The sequence below is a fragment of the Carya illinoinensis genome, chromosome 10 (assembly GCF_018687715.1).
Source record: "Carya illinoinensis cultivar Pawnee chromosome 10, C.illinoinensisPawnee_v1, whole genome shotgun sequence".
NCBI classification, from domain to species: domain Eukaryota; kingdom Viridiplantae; phylum Streptophyta; class Magnoliopsida; order Fagales; family Juglandaceae; genus Carya; species Carya illinoinensis.
This window is the reverse complement of record NC_056761.1, coordinates 18,884,692-18,902,656: the sequence shown is the minus strand read 5'-3', so window position 1 is coordinate 18,902,656 and position 17,965 is coordinate 18,884,692. Positions and strand designations below refer to the sequence as shown.

The 17,965-nt window shown below is 37.3% G+C and overlaps 1 protein-coding gene across 2 annotated transcripts; it reads right to left on the bottom strand.

Annotated features, from left to right (window-relative positions):
- Nucleotides 1–234: 234 nt before the first annotated feature.
- LOC122280026 (subtilisin-like protease SBT2.2) lies at nucleotides 235–17,515 on the bottom strand. Of its 2 annotated transcripts, none has more exons than XM_043090980.1 (10): nucleotides 16,756–17,515; nucleotides 15,929–16,082; nucleotides 15,328–15,725; nucleotides 14,346–14,441; nucleotides 5,894–5,966; nucleotides 5,144–5,426; nucleotides 3,182–3,507; nucleotides 2,744–3,014; nucleotides 2,363–2,644; nucleotides 235–750 (listed from the first exon to the last, which is right to left on the bottom strand). In XM_043090980.1, exons 1-10 carry the CDS (start codon nucleotides 16,947–16,949, stop codon nucleotides 323–325), a joined length of 2,505 nt encoding a protein of 834 aa, XP_042946914.1. In that variant the 5' UTR covers nucleotides 16,950–17,515; the 3' UTR covers nucleotides 235–322. The 2 variants fall into 2 exon arrangements, with proteins under 2 accessions (XP_042946914.1, XP_042946915.1); XM_043090981.1 differs by having other exon boundaries at nucleotides 3,182–3,504.
- Between the last annotated feature and the right edge of the window lie 450 nt (nucleotides 17,516–17,965).

Here is a 17,965-nt window from a genome sequence, read left to right as displayed (position 1 = left end):
GACGCAACCAATCACATTAGTAGAGTATGCCAGGAGTACGTAAAAGTAACTGCAAATAGAGTTTTTACTAATTTTGTGGGAATCATTTAAAGGTAAGTTTAATATTGTTGAGTAAGATCAGATCATCCTTCAGACCTCCCTATTGCTATAACTTGTAAAAGGTTTGTTTCAAACACGCCAGAAAAGCATATAAATTGGTTAACACATCTTGCTAGATAGGAAAGTAAATAATAATAATAATAATAATAATAAAAGGAATTATAGAACACAAGAAGAGGAACAAACAAAGCCAAAAGAGAGAGCACTTCACACTTCACAGTCCTCAGCTATTAGTAATGTTATATGACATTTTAACGATTACTGATAAAGGAATGTTGACAATATGACCATGATTTCCAAAAAGTCCGATTCTCCCAAAGCTGGCAACAGAACTGTTCATAATTGCATTGAAGTATACAGTCAAGACCTGTGTCTCCCCACTTGCTATAGAGAAGTGGGTTGGAACCACCTTTACAGACACCCCGAAAGGAGAACTCCAGCCAACACTGTATGTCTCATTGCCAGCAATATTGATCACTGATCTTTGTATTGTTTTAGACTGGTTTAGTTTTGCTAACACAATTGAGGGCAAGTTCAGGTCAGAACCACTGATGGTAGAATTATAATCCCAACAGTTCTGACTAGTGTAACTCAAAACAACAGGAGCAGATCCATTAATACCACAAAGAAACAGCACATAGTCATCATAACCTGCACCACGAAAACACAAACACTTGCAACTAGTTCAAGGACTTCAACTGACATTCAGAATGAGGGGATGAAAAGAATACAGATACAATTGTTCATTTATTACAGCTGTGTTTTTTCCATCTGCAATATGCAATCTAGCAATTTATTCAATCTGAATCCAAATGTATAGAGTTTCATATATGTTCGTGAATGCAATTTCACGCAATGAACTCAGTCAGAGGAAGACTACCGACTGAGAAAAAGATAAATCAAGATAATATTACTGTATGCTTATTTCATATCAGTAGACCCAGGAGCTAACCTGATAAATTCAGGGTGGAGACTGCAAACTTTTCCCATTTCCATCTTCATCAGTACATTCTTTATTTTGGCCAGCCTGATTATTTGAATGAACCTACACTTTACATTCTCAATATTGCTCCTAAGTGCTCTCTAATTCCCCGCAGGATCCTAAAAGAAATTCTTTCACTATACATACTCCATCTTTCTTAGTCTCTTCTTCTGTTACTAAGACTCCTTTATGCTCAAGTCTTAGTACACTGGCAACAATTCAAGTCTCTAGTTTTCCTTTCCCTGATATTAGCAAGGTTATCTATACATTTCTCTCCCTCCTTTCCTACTGACCTGATATGAAGTTCAACATAAGCCTTAAATCTCCGTCAAAGCTCAACAAAGTAAATTTTACAAGAAACACACCAAAATAAGCCCAAACAGGCTTGTTTATGTGCGACAGGTACAGAGTACACGAATAAGTAGGGATTATATTCTGTTTAAGATACCAACAAGAAAGAAATCAAAGTGAAAAAGGACTTGCTAGCAAGCCCCAGGAATTTGGGCTAATGATCCTTTTAGACAAAACAGATGTTATAAGTAAAAGTAACTTTAGAACACGTAAACCATTCAAATGCTCATTTGCCTATTTGGTTGTACGGGGATATCTGGACAACTGTGCTGAGATTAGGTTTAATTACTAGTTTAGTCCCCGTCTTTGGACGGAATGCTCCATGGGATTTCAATTTGGACATTTTAATCCTTGAAATTTACTTTTGATCAAATCACGCCCTCTATCAGTTTTCTGTTAGCAAACTGTTAATTATGTCACATCAGCACCAATTTCGACACGCGTAATTTGTCAGGCCACATGTAACACTGATCAAATGACATGCCAAAATATTATTGGTGCTGACATGGCTAACTAATGGTTTGCTAACAGAAAACTGTTAGAGGGAGTGATTTGATTAAAAGTGACAGTCCAAGTATTAAAAAGTCTAAATTGAAACAACCCTAAGGAGCACTTCATCCAAAAGGCAAACCACATGACACAGTCTAAAATAGTAATTAGACCATAATAATGTCATATCCTGATAAAAAATAGACCATCCACACCAAACTTGCATAATTTCTCTAACATAAAAATGAAACTCATTAAAAAAATTATTTCTCATATTTTATATGGTATATTTTAATGAGTTTTTCAAATGAAAGAAAATAGAAACAGAAAATGAGCACTGAAATTTGCATCATACTTAAATCCAAGAAAAAATGTATACTTCACAAAGCCTGAAACTCCTCGAGCAATAGAGAATACACAGCAAATGTAAATTATACTTACTGGAATAAAGAATTAAGCCAGGGTCCAATGCCACAGTTGCATTCACAAAACCACTTCCCATATCAAAGGGTGTTGCCGGAGACTGGTTCAGATCTGGGTTGGCATAGGCACGCTGAGCCATTATTGGTCTACCAGTCTTGTCATATAGGGAAGCAGTGGTGGAAAGGGCAGATGCAATGGCTGAAGGACTGAAACTAGGGAACTTCTGCTTAATAAGTGCTGCCAGACCAGCAACATGTGGAGCAGCCATGCTTGTTCCAGACATCATTGCAAAGTTCTCGCCTACATTGTAAATACAGAATTCCCTTAAAACAGAAGTTAATTGGTAAGTTATTGTCAATACAATCACAATAGCCATGTGTATTGCATGCATATTTATACCTTGGAATTCAACTGAGTCAGTTCCAAGAGAACTCCAAGCAGCCCATATAAAATTTCCAGGAGCTACCAAGTTGGGTTTCATTATGTCAGCATCATCAAGAACATTGTCTTCTGGATCTGGTCCTCTGGCAGAGTAATACATAACCCTCGGAGCAGAATTACTGTAGTTGGCTTGTAGTCCACCACAGATGGTTGCAACTGCCCCATATTTAATAATTTCTTTTGTAAGCTCATCTCTTTCCAAAGAAGAATTATAGTACTGGAGTAAAATCTGCTAGACAGATCATGAAAATGTAACTGAGCACCGGTGGGGGAGAGAGATGGGAGGGAGAGAGAAAGAGAGAGAGAGGTGATTACATTGGATTCTATCTAAATTTATGTAAGTTTTGAGGATTAACAGAATACACACCCACACACACTACAAAAGAGACCCCGCACCTTGGAATCATCTGGGGAAGGGATTATGATGCTAGGCATTCCCAATGGAACTGGATTAAGCTGAAAACCTATTACTAAAGGATCCATATAGAACACAACACCAGCTGCACTGAGGTTTTTGGCTGTTTGTAAGGCTTGTTTGAAAGTTGCGAGCCCAAGCACAAATCGTATTGAATAGCTACAGATCAAGAGGTTCCCTTGGACAAGATCAAGATTGAAGCTACTTGAGTCTTGGCATTCACCCACATACATATCACTAGCAACCGTTGTCTCATTGTTTAAAGCATGAATTGCAGATATCAGTGCATGCATTGTATCTGTTCCTGCTGAACAAACAAGAAACTAATCGGCTTATCTTTCAAGTTCAATCAGGTGTGTTAAATTGTATCACAGTTGCAACCACATGCATCAAGAAATCCATAATGTCCATTATGCAAGGATCAGCTTCAGCCAAATATTGAAATAACTTAGTGAGGAAAGAAATGTGTCAATAAAACAGAAATGAGAACAGGTTGGACTTCCAATACTCTTTTTTTTTTTTTTTTACAAGTAAAAAACTTCAATAAACAACGCAAAAGGCACATCCAGGTACACAGTCTATAGAGGCAGTCCAAAGGATGAGAATATTAGGTTGATACAAGAAAATCATGAAAAAATACCCCATTTAAGGACCATAAGGGATGTCCAAAGGAAGAGAGTAACAAAAGATAAAGTTTTGAGCTATTCCGATATCTGTTCATGATCCTCTAATCTAAAAGTAATTTTGATGGTACTATTCAGATTATGGACAGCATACTGTAGAGGTACCACCCATCTACCATCGTCAAATCGAGCAAAAATGTTAAATTTCCGCATGTACATCTCTTGAGCACTTTTTTCCTGAGCATTTACATCTTAACCACTTTACTCTATAGGATACTCGTGTGATTCTAATCCAAAAAATGTTGTCGAATTACAGATCAAATTTCATCTTGTAGGTAATTATGAGGTGGACAGAATGCTGTGGATGAAGACTGGGAATTGGAAATTTTCTGACGGTCAATGTACAAGGCTTTGTCGAGCCAAAATCATAAAATCAAACTTAAACATAAATTGCCACTTAACAAATGAAAATAGAAAATCTTATATGTCCTCATTGTCAGATTTGGCTGAATGACCCCTTTGAGGTGCTTCCTTCTCATTATATAAAAATAATTACAAAGATAAGATTGAGAATTCAAATTTGAATATCAACAAACTACGTCTTTATCTCTATCTAAACTAACCTGATTTTATCCTATCTAAATATATACAAGTTTAATTTAAATATGAGATAAGATTAGAAGATAAATCCTAATCTATTTGAATTTCAGTTCTGCTGCATCCCAATAAAGTAGGAGATTAGCTGCCATGTAACCCTAGCCACAACTTAATAAAGAAAACCCTAGTTTTCCTTTGATACTCATACCCATATAATTGAAATGATCATTCCAAAGTTGAGAAATGATAACAATGGGATTGTATATATACAGTGCAGTTTAAAACTATTCATATCACAGTTTTCAAACCCTGCCTTCCTTTAGAATAGATTACCCCAGTAAATCCTTGATTTTCAGACAAAAATGGGCTACAACCCAGGTTTACTGCCCTCCATCAGTTCTATCATGTGTTCAGGTGGAATAGAATTTTAGGTCAAGACTCAAACCCATAGAGTAATGTTATATTTGGCATCCCACACAATGAAATAAAGATCCCGGCTGGCATAAATACTAAGAGTAAGCTATGTGAGATTATTGAAGGTGGGAACTGAATACTGGCATTAGGGAAGCAGAAGCCATTTATCCCTAACTTCTATTGTGATTTCTCATTTCAATATTATGCAAATAAAAATTCTGAAAATGGCTCTTTTCCGGTACTTGCCTCTTGAACTTTTTTATAGCAAGGGGAAAATAGATGAACTAGTTAATTGGAAGATAAACGTACGTGCAAGCCCAACTCCAGGAATGGTTAAATTGCTGCCAAGGATTATGGAGTTACTATAGGTTCTGTCATGTGATGCGGCACCAACAGTAAAGATCCAAGGACTGAAGGAAGACATGCTCTTAGGTGATGGTCCAGTATTGCCTGCTGCGTGCACTACAAAAATACCAGCCTTTACAGCAGACAGCAAAGCCATGTCTATGGGGTTAAAAAAAGTTGCAATGCCAGCAGGACGCCGATTGGGGGTGATCGCTAAGTTGATTATGTCAACCCCATCCTGAGCTGCCTGCAAATGAATATCTTTTAGGTTAGTTACATAAATGGTTGAATGTGTATTCATGTATGAATATATTTTACATAGAAGGTTAAAAAATTCACAAATAGGTTAGATACATAAAATAGATTCACAAATAGGTTGAATGTGTTTCATGTATGAAAACTCTTCTAGGCAACATAAATGGGCTGGTTGACACCACTGTCCGACAAGTATTCTATTGAAGATCTTATGGACTGAAAAAAGATGATAATGAAATGCAAATTACAGATAACACTATGCAACCAACATTGGCTATATGGAGCAAAAAATATAAACAAATCCAGAATTTCTCCAAATTTGAGTTGATTTGCTACTAAATCAGGACAAAAAGAAAAAGAAACAAATCTTGATTCAAAAGCTCACATTAATATCCTTGTAGGCACATCATGAGTGACAAAAGAAAAGACCATTTGCAGTGAAAGACCAGGAATATCTACCTGGTCTATGGCAGCGACTACATCTGCAGCAAAGCCTCCTAAGTTCTTGTACAATGCCTTGTAAACAGCAATGCTGGAAAGATTGGCATCTAGTTAATACATAAAATATAAATGTCTATAAACTATAAAAATGGGAAATTTATATATATTATTCGGAATCAGTGCAGAATTCCTTTTTCTTGAAAAAAATAAGTTGAATCAGTACCCAAGAGTTAATGCTTATTTTTCTGATGAATGTAAAATCATTACCCTTTTTTTTTTCTTTTTTTTTTGGTTTTTGGGGGGGGGGGGGGGGGGGGGTGGTTCAATTAAATATGGCTTTTGCTCTTACTTACTGATTAAAAAATTTTTAAAAAAAAATTACATATGAAGAAATTTTATCGAATTGCTTGTTTCAGTCCAAGTGAGTAGTTATTTTAGATTGTATCTCTTGAGGATGACCAGGCCTGCACAAAAATGAGAGGAAAGAAGATTGGGAGAATGAGGTAATAGGAGAGAAAGGGAAGAGAGCAATGGAAACTACATTTACCTCCAAGAAATTGGTTGTCCATGGAAGGCAAAGAGTAGGTAAGACTAAAATGATAACTACCTCTATCTCAGGATCATTTCTTTACATCCCAAATCCTCCTAGTATTACCCTGAGCAGTTTTATCACATCTAAGAGGAAATGGGAGTCACAATTCATTCCATACATATATCATTTCCTTCCTCTCCTTTACATTGTTTTCTTTTCCATCACAAGTCACTGCATTAGATGGAGCACTTGGGTGAAGCTCTTACCCAAGGCTTGAATGACAGAGAATCACAAGTCATAGGATCAGACGTTTTGAACAAGGCAGCCTCGAGCATTTCTCAAGGGGTATGTGAAAATTATGTAATGAGTAACACATGCCAGAATCAAAAGAAAAGGGCAAAAAAATAAAGGAAAAACACACATATTCCTAGAGAGTGTCTCCAACCACAACAAAGCAGGATTGCTAACCGCCCAGTGAAGACTGTCAAGTTGTCAAATAAAGTCAAAGGGCCAAAAAGAAAACTGCATTATCGATTTGAAACATGACATTCTAAGAAGTTCTTTATAGTCATAAAGATGGTCAAGAGGTACAGGAAGGAGTCCTGGCTGCCCTGAAACAGGGGCTCACAGGCTGCTATATCTTCTGCCCAAAGCTATTTCTTGCATTCCTTTCCTCTTCATTCCAAATAACATCCGTATCTTTCAAAAAGTCTAAGCATCAAGGCATTCATGCCTTCTTAATTTCCTGGTGGAGTATATATATATACTTCTGTTATCGTATAACATTTTAGGAAGTTATACCATTTAAGACTCCTATTTTATATTAGCTGTACAGATATATATTACCATGTATATAGGCTGATTATTAGGGATCAGTTAGGGGTTTTTTCGTGTATAGCATATAATCTATTTTTCTTGTTTAGCAGCTGTTTTTATGTGGTGAATGAGAAGGCTGAGGTCACAGAGCCAGTTTTCCAAATATTCTTGATTTTCTGAGTATTTTGACATGGTATCAAGAGCAAGGTTCATAGTTTGAAATTTTTTTTCTCTTTTCCGTTGCTGGGGCTGTGGGTATCGGCACCATCTGTTGCCGTTTTGTGGAATTTCTAGTCGTGTTCTGCATTTTGGTGCAATCTGTTGTGTTGCTAAGGAGCTGGTTTCTGGCTTCCGTTGCTGTTTCTGGCCTTTGTTTCTGGTCTCTGTTGCTGTTTCTGGTCTCTGTTGCTGTTTCTGTGGCTGTTTCTGGTATCTGTTTGATGCCCTCTGTCACAGTTTCTGGCCTCTATTTGGTACAATTTTTCTGTTTCTTACGTGGGTCATATTTTCGGCAATTTGTTTGTATTTTCTGGTTGGATGTTCTTGGCACTATATATATATATATATTTCTTCTCTAGAGTGAATCATGTCATCTAATAAGTTAGAATCGTTTCATATTCGATTTAATGGAAAAAATTATTCTACTTGGGCGTTTCAATTTCAATTATTTGTCAAAGGGAAATAATTGTGGGGTCATATTGATGGGAGTGTTCCCGCACCTTGGGATGAGACCTTGTCAAAGTGGGAAATCAAGGATGCTAGGGTCATGACCTGGATCCTTGGCTCTGTTGAGCCTCACCTTGTTCTCAATCTATGGCCTTATAAAACTGCTGCTGACATGTGGAATTATCTAAACACGGTTTACAATCAAGATCACTCCGCTAGGCGATTTCAATTGGAATATGAGATGACTAATTTCACACAAGGAAGTCTTTCCGTTGAGTAATATTATTCTAGTTTTCAAAACCTTTGGGCTGACTATTCTGATATTATTAATGCTAGTGTTCCCGCTGCTGTCCAAGTAGTGCATGCAACCAGCAAGCGAGATCAATTCTTGATAAAGCTATGACATTGCACGTTCTAATCTAATGAATCGTGCTCCTATTCCATCTCTGGATGCTTGTTTGAGTGAACTTCTTCGTGAGGAGCAGCGTCTACTCACTCACACTTCGATGGCACATCAGGCTCTTGCTAGTGCACCTGTTTCTATGGCTTATGCTGCACAGGGAAGGAATAACGGTAGAGACATGCGTACTGTCCAGTGCTTTAGTTGTAAAGCTTTTGATCATATTGCTCAGGATTGCCCCAAGAAGTTCTGTAACTACTGCAAGAAACAGGGTCATATCATATCTACTTGTCCCATTCGACTTGAAAGGAAGCAGGGTACTGCTTATCATGCCTCCGCTGGTGCCTCTAGTTCTGCTGCATTGCCTGCTGCCTCACTGGTTATTCATATTCCTGCTCCTACAGCCTTAGCAAACCCGAACACACTTACTTCTGAAATGGTACAACAGATGATCCTTTCAGCTTTTTTTGCTTTTGGGCTCTCAGGTAATCATAAAGTTTCTTCTAAGCCATGGTATTTTGACTCCAGAGCCTCTAACCATATGACCAATACTGTTGTTTCTCTTTCCAATGTCAAAAATTATGATGAAAATATGAAAATTAATGCCGTTGATGGCAGTTCTCTGCTTATTAGTGCTGTTGGTGATCTTTCATCTTCCTTAACTGATGTTTTTGTGTCTCCTGACCTCTCCACAAATCTTATTTCTATTGGTCAATTGGTTGATAATAATTGTAATGTCCATTTCTCTCATTATGGTTGTGTTGTGCAGGATCAAGTGTCAGGAAAGATGATCGCGAGGGGCCTAAAGTGGGACAACTTTTTCCTCTTCACGTTTCTCCTTCCACTATTATTCCTAGTTTTCCTTTACTTTCTTTTGCATGTAATGTTGTTGGTTCTGGAAATAAGATGTGACATAAACGTCTAGGCCACCCAAACTCTGATGTACTACGTACTTTGTTTAACTCTGGATTATTGGGAAATAAAGCATGTTCTTCTCTTGATCTTTCTTTTGATTGTACATCATGCAAACTTGGCAAAAGTAAAGTTCTACCTTTTCGTCATCATGCATCTCGTGCCTCACAATGTTTCGATATTATTCATAATGATGTTTGGGGGATTGCACCTGTTGTTTCTCATGTGCATTACAAGTACTTTGTTACTTTCATTAATGAATTTATTCTCTTTACTTGGGTTTACTTCCTTTAGGCTAAGGCCGAAGTTTTTTCAATGTTTAAGCGCTTTCTTGCACTTCTTGAGACTCAATTCTCCGCTAGCATCAAGATCTTGCGCTCTTCTTCTGGCGGTGAATACATGTCTAATGAGTTTCAAGACTTTCTTCAAAGCAAAGGGATCATCTCTCAACGTTCTTGTCCTTCGACACCACAACAAAATGGTGTTGTTGAGAAAAAAAATCGTCACCTTCTTGATGTGGTAAGAACTCTTTTACTTGAATCATCTGTTCCTCCTCGTTTTTGGTGTGAAGCACTTTCTACTTCAGTTCATTTGATCAATCGCTTACCCTCTTCTACGTTAAATCATGTTTCTCCTTTCTTTAAGTTGTTTGGTCATTCTCCTTTATATTCTGATCTTCGTACATATAGTTATGTTTGTTTTGTGCATCTCCCTACTCATGAATGATATAAACTTACTGCTCAGTCAGTTAAGTGTGTTTTTCTTGGTTATGCTATCCCTCAAAAGGGTTATGTTTGTTATGATCCCCTTGCATGTCGTATACGGGTTTCTAGGAATGTGATTTTCTTTGAAAATCAATATTTCTTTCAATCTCATGTTGAATTACCATCTGCATCTTTATCTCTTCTGCCTAGTTTTTCTGATTCCCCAACAATTGTGGAAAGGTTTAAACCTGGTTTTGTGTATGAAGACGTCGTCGACATGAGTTTGGTTCCACTTCCTCTGTGCCCCCTTCCGATCTTGACCCGGCACCTGATCCTGATCTGGCTCTTGCTTCCACCACTCTTCGTCGGTCTACTCGTCCTTCTCGACCCCTTGATTGGTATGGTTTCTTCTCTCCTGTCTCTCTTGTCGCTACTTTATCTACTATTTCCATTCCCTCTTGCTACAAACAAGCCATGGAACATGAGTGTTGGCAAATTGCAATGCAAGCAGAACTTCAAGCACTTGAGGAGAATCATACTTGGGATATTGTTCCTTGTCCTCCTACAGTCAAACCTATTGGGAGTAAATGGGTTTTTTCTGTAAAACTTCATTCTGATGGCTCTTTGGACAGGTACAAAGCTCGCCTTGTAGCTCTAGGTAACAAGCAGGAATATGGGGTTGATTATGAGGAGACATTTGCTCTTGTTGCCAAAATGATCACAGTTCGAACCATCTTAGCTATTGCCACTTCACAGTCATGGCAACTACATCAGATGGATGTGAATAATGCATTTCTTCATGGTGATCTCCAGGAAGAGATTTACATGAAGCTTCCCTCTGGTATGACTACTTCTTCTCCTCATAATGTCTGTAAGCTAAGGCGTTCTCTGTATGGGCTCAAACAAGCGCCCCGCGCTTGGTTTGAGAAATTTCGCAGTACACTTCTTTCCTTCAGTTTTACACAAAGTCAGTATGATTCTTCTCTCTTCTTCTAGCATAAGTATATTCAAGATCTTATCACTTTGGCTGGTTTGGAGGACACTTCTTCTGTTGATACTCCTATGGAGGTAAATGTCAAAGATAGGAAAGATGAAGGGGACCTTTTGGATGATCCTACTCTCTACCGGCCACTATTCGACCCGATATCTCATATGCTGTTCATCAGTTCAGTCAATTTATGTCTTCTCCTCGGCATCTCCATCTTGCTGCAGTTCACCGCATCATTCGCTATCTTCGAGGTTCACCTACTCGTGGGTGTTCTTTCCTACCGGCTCCTCTCTTCAACTTGTTGCCTATAGTGATGTTGATTGGCTGGGTGTCAGAATACACGTCAATCTACTAGAGGTTAGTGTATGTTTTTAGGTGAAGCCTTAATTTCTTGGAGATGTAAGAAACAAGATTGTGTTTCTAAATCCTCTACTGAGGCTGAGTATCGTGCCATGTCTACTGCTTGTTCTGAAATTGTATGGCTACGCGGTCTTCTTGAGGAGTTTGGGTTTCCTCAGACTGCTTCTACCCCTCTTCACGCTGATAACACTAGTGCTATTCAAATTGCCACTAATCCCGTTTTCCATGAACGCACCAAGCACATTGAAGTAGATTGTCATTCTATTAAAGACAACTTGGAAAGTCGGGTGATATCTCTTCCTCACATCTCTTCTAATCTCCAAGTGGCTGATATCTTCACCAAACCTATGACTCGATAGCGGCATCAATTTCTTGTTGGCAAATTGTTGCTGGTTGACTTACCAGCATCAATTTGAGGGGGGATGTTACCATATAACATTTTAGGAAGTTATACCATTTAAGACTCCTATTTTATATTAGCTGTACAGATATATTTTACCATGTATATAGGCTGATTATTAGGGATCAGTTAGGGGTTTTTTCGTGTATAGCATATAGTCTATTATTCTTGTATGGCGCCTGTTTTTATGTGGTGAATGAGAAGGCTGAGATCACAGAGCCAGTTTTCCAAATATTCTTGATTTTCTGAGTATTTTGACAACTTCTACTAGTAGAGATTGACTGTTTAAACTTAAAAGACTCCACAACTCAATAGAAGCTTGAATTACGTGGTCTGAGGTTAGCATTTGGTAATCCAAAACATTAGTGGCTTGAAAAAATCCATTCACATATCCTTTAGCTCTGGAATTACAAGAGGAGTATAGAGCAGGGTTTGCTTATAAATCTCCCATTCCATGGCTGACTTCGACAAATTGGCTGATATAACTGGATTTTGCTCAAATCATAGTTTTTAAAATTTAAAAAGTTGCCACTTTTGTTTATGAAATCTGTATCCAATGGTCATACATCTACAAGTTTTCAAGGTAAACAACCATCTAATTTTCTTGCACTTTCTTTATCCTACATGAAGAAACCAACATTTTTAGCCCATTCAACACTTCCAGATAGCAATCAAAGGTAGAGTAATGTAACCCACCCATCTCCTCTTAATCATCTAAAGTTATTTTTTTGATAAGTTAATAAGTAGCCTATCCTGTTATCATTTGTGTATGCTACCTTACTTTGGTCCTCCTCTGTACTTGCGTTGCGCCTTTTGCACTCTTTAATAAAGATTTCCTATTTATAGAAAAACCATTGCTTCAATCTGGCCAATCAATGTTGGTGAAAGTGTCAGGCACACTTGGCTCATACGCTGTCTATAGAGCCTAGGCACAATGAGCTTAAAGTAAAGCACTCATTTTTAAAAATAATTTATAATAACAAAATATTCATAGATTACACAATAAAATAAGTGTAAAAGGGAAAGATAGTGATATATTTAGCCTATTAACTCAATTTGTCAAAGAATTATGAACCATGACGATCAAGAGATCAATTAGTTTCATAAAATTTACCATAGCATTTTATATACACTTGTGCTTGACAAAATATAAACAAACATAATCACAATAAAGTACACAGTTGAATCAAAATATATCCAAAGGCAAGGACTAAAAAACATAAGAATTGTAGGCATTGACTTCTATGCTAACATAGGCAATACAATGCAATCCGAAGTATATAATCATCCTCATCATTAAGCATAAAACCATCACTATCATCCTTAAAAGATTTGCAATCCTTGTATCTTCCTCATCTATTTCATCTAAATTAATGGTTCAGAAAAACTATAGATTAGTATCTTTTTATCTTTTTCTCCATCTAGGTAAGCATCTCTCATGTATACCTCCTGTGTAATTCGGTTGATATTTTGCTTTTTTTAATAATGATTTCTTATAATAAAGTGGTCAGGATGAACAGTGATAGTTAAAATTCATATATTATATTTAAAAAAAAAAACTACAACAGCTCGCTTTTTGTGCTTTTGCTCACAAAAAAGCACCAAAAATGAACTCTTTTGTAAGTGCACCACTTATCATAAACAAAGCACTTCAACCTTGGCTCTTTACCCTTTTACCAACATTGCCAGCAATATAGTTAACATTACTCAAATTATAAATTCTGAAATTCCTCACCCCAGTAAACAATGGATACTCACCAGCACTTTTTTTCTTAAAGGATCTAGTTAATAAAAACATTAATATATGGCAAGGGAATTGATGAATTTGCACCACTAAATGTCTTAATTGTTGTAGCCACTTCGTCAATAGAACATAGATTGAAGACCTAACCAACAGGACAGCTGATACCGCAATTGTTTTAGTTATGGAAATTAGAACTGCATATGACATGGGAACATAGGAAATGAAATACATCCAGAAAATGGAGAGAATGATAAAGTGAATAGTTTTGTAGTCCTAGGAAGAGAAACAATGAGAAACCAATTGAACAGTTAGGAGATACCGGGTAGAAAATATAGAAACCTGTTCCACCATAAAAGACATCATGGGGAGAAAAAATTGAGAGAAAACACTTCATAGGTGTTCTTAATTAATTATCTTTACTAGGCAGCTTATCTGAAAAGTCAAGACAGTTTTACAAAGAGTGAAATACATTAACAAAAAGGTGTCAACTTGCTCCCTCCCTAAAGACCTACAAAACATGTCCCACATAAATGTGGTCTTCAATAAGCAGGTTTCAGGATTTTTCAATAACTATAGCGGAAACAAGACTGCTAATCACAAGTTCTGCTGTGATGTGCTCAGGATCAGCTTTCAACTGCAGTTTTTTGTTTTTTTGCCTTTTGCTTGTTAAGCACTAAAAATATAAATTAATAGGAAAGAGCAGTATATGTGTTATGCAACAATTCAGGTTGATTGTGGTGGCATCTCACAAGATAATGGAATTTGGAAAATACAGAGAATGCAGAACTGCATTTAATGCATTTGCTACTTAAGCTGATTGGTATTTTTTATATACAGGATATGTGTACTACATTTAATGCATTTGCTATGAAAAGCTGATTTCAGAATGTGGAGTATTTACATATTAACAATAGCAACAGAAAAAAAAGTCAGATATGGACTAATTACTGTGAATGAGGAGCCATCCCACTCGCATTTCCAAAGTGATGCCCAGCAACTACAACAGGAATCCCATGGTTTCCTGCAGCAACAGAAGCTGTGTGCCTGTATATCAAGATTAGACTCATTACCTCTTTGGAGATTTTAGTATAGATCTGTGATAAACATAGAAGTGGAAATAGACAACATTATAATCGCATTGCATTTTAAAGGATTATACACCTTTTTCAATTATGCTGAAACAAAGATGTTAGTTTTCTCACCAGCAAAATTGAGGTCATTTGTAAGGATTATTACATACAAAGAAACATCTAGATCATTGCGATGTTGATGGACTGGTGCATCTGAAGTCTTTGGAAAATAAAAACAAATAACACACTCTTTCTTACGGATAACAGCCATTCAGTATGCTGAAACCAGGCAAAATAATAGAGAAAGAGCAGAAGAGGAAATCCAGGTTTGACGTATACTCAAGCCCATGTAAATGTCAGGAACTCAGAGGGAGGAGGGTAGCAAAAACAAGCTTGTACATCTATAGCGACTGACAAATAGAGGCATATAGTTTGTACGTTACGATAATTGGAATGATGCATATCCCATAGAATAGACATGGTGGAGCGAAAATAAAGTAAAGGAAGGACAATCACCGGGTATATAACAGAACTCTTTTTTCTGCTACCTATAGTTATGTTATCAGGAATCACATGATGAGAGGACCTCGAGTGGTGCATGACTGCAATAATGCAATGCCAGTTCATCTGACTGCACTTGAACATATCTAAGATGAGTACTTAGATCTGGATTCCAATATCAAGACCCAACATATATGCTAGGTGAATTCAACACGTAATCATTTTCCCTTCTCCTATAAACACAACTGGTTTGAATGGTTCCATAAACCATGTTAACTCCCAGCCATGAACAACTCATGGAAGAAAGTGGAAGATGAAACAGAATTCACACCCAAACAGGGAATAAGTGAAAAACTCACGTGCCATGGCCATCACCATCAGATGGTGAGGCATAGTCCTGAGTTGCATTAAAAATTCCTCTGGTAATGGCCGATTCTGCAAAATGGCGGGCCCCAATAAGCTTCCTATTGCATGAGCCAGATGGAAAGTCCCGAGTAACCTCGCAGATGCCAGAAAAGTGAGCTGGAACTGGAAACGGATATTTAGAAATGTTATCAGCAAAACTGGGGTGTTTTGGATCAATGCCGGTATCGACAAACCCTATTATGATTCCTTCTCCAGCAGATTCAAAACCACCAACTTCAATCCATGCCCCATCTGGTAGGCCCAAGAACTGTGGAGTATGACTGGTTGCAGTTCTGACAGAGAAATCCAAAACCACGTTCGCCACTTCTCTTCTCTTTGAAAGCTTATCCGCCTTCAACATTCACCAATATCATCATTTAAAGAACAGATTAACACATTATTGTCACAAAATACAACAAGTTTCTTCTAACATGCAAATCCCCAAAACATCATTCACAAACTCAAAAACAACTAAAGCAACCATATTGGCATTATTATGACCTTAAAGTATGATGATGGCACAACAATGATGAAGATATTTAACTTATACAATACCTGCAGTGGGGTAATAAGTACAGCGAATCCATTAATCAAGTAGTGGTAACTGTACAGCTTGAGATATTGCTCCCCCCTTAGTGCTCGCCTCAATAATGAATCTTGAGCTTGAGCAATATAGGATCCATACTTCCGATTTTTTCTTGAAATATTTCTAAATTGGGAAAGAATACAATTAAAAGCATCATTAGTCAACTCAAGGATATCAATTTAACGACTGCTTGAAAAATGCTATAGAATAAAAAGACATGGAGACAGAGAAATACAGAAAAGTAAAGCTAGCGTGTAGTATGAACATGGTCAACCATGTTATGAATTGTGGTAAAATAACTATAGCTTGGTAATTGAGGCATCATGTTTGGGGAGAAAAATAAATAAGCAGTTGAAGACGAGGACAGAAATATATGATGTATACAATATTCCACACGTTCATAAAAGACAATTCCCCAACACCACGGGGGGGGGGGGGGTGGTGGGGGGTTGTTGGTCGTCTATGAGAGGACTCCATCGATACCCCTGAAACTTCGACATTACCAGTCAAAACTAAACCAAATGCTTGCATTAGATTTCATATTGCTACCGAAATAAAAGACAAAAATATTAGACCCAATCATTGAACAACGTGATAGAAACAACCAGTTTTAAAGAGCCCACTTCTTAGCAACCATTGTAAAGGTAGAAAATTCTACGAAAGAAATCTATTGGAATATATGAAGAAGGAAGTAATTTTACCACCATCTGCTGAATACTACAAATAATTACCCACAAGTCTACATAAAAAACTAATAATAACAAAAAAGGAGTATCTCGGTTTGTGGAAATTAGACCTTCCAGGAGAACGATGTTTGAAACCAGCCCTGTCCGTTGCCAACTCACCAAAGTGATGAGCAGCAGGAGCTTGCCTCAAAGTGACAATATACACGGCTGAGAAATCTGTATCTGAATCATCCTGACACAAACTGCTCACAAACATCCCCAAGCAAAGCACCACCACTAAATGCGCCCAATAAATTCTCTCCATATCCAAAGAAACTGTAGTCAAAGGGAAATTAAGTTCCCAGGAAACTGAATTCAACCCATGTTGTCCATTCCCAAGGACCCAAGCTCCGGGTCTCTCTTCATGTCAGTAGTAAGTATAGTAGAGTGAACAAAACCCACCAAACCAGATACGTCTCTACAATGTGAACATTGATGAGAGAATGTGCGAAGCACAGCTACTATTCCCCAGGTAAGAAGTGTTCCAGATAAAGCAGGGGTCTTTCTGGTTAGGAAAGTGACCCTTCTGCTCACTCTTGAGAGAGAGAGAGAGAGAGAGAGAGAGAGAGTGTGTAGTAGAGGTGGATTAACATAAGATGGATATGGGCAGAGAGAATCTGCAAACTTTCTCGGGTGGTATGAATTCGAACGTCATGTGCCTTTTTTTAATTGATATTGTCCATTCGTCTAACAGAACATATTCAATGATTTTTGGTTCAAAGTGGATCAAACTCGTTTTGAGAAATAGAAATGCAGAATATGTCTGATAGAAAAATGATGGCGGCTGTGTCAGCCTCCATAAGGACCATAAAATTTCTCTTTTCTTTTATGTTCTCAACATTCTTTGCATGGGACTGTGGCGCATTAAGCATATATATATATATATATACACACACACACACTCAGATTGCTGAGCGCACATGTGACAGTGGTCAGTGAGAGTGCAAAACAGTGCAAGAGTTTGATTGAGGATTCTACTCTGGCTATTAGATTTAAGGGGTAGCATTCACTTCTGGCTGGAGTGGGTTTTGATTATTTTTTTTTTAATTTTATTAAAAGTGAGTTCTTTATTATTTAATTAATTTTAAAAATATATACATTAACTTGCCACATTGTTGTCTCTAATTGGTCCACGTGGTTTCTCTAACGTGTATAGACAGAATATGGGTAAGGCTCTTGTTTTCAATAACAACATATGCTAAAAAAAACAAGGAAATAAACATATGTTAGGGTTTATTTAAAAAAAAAAAAAAAACTACCATTATTCTACAGGATTTTTCA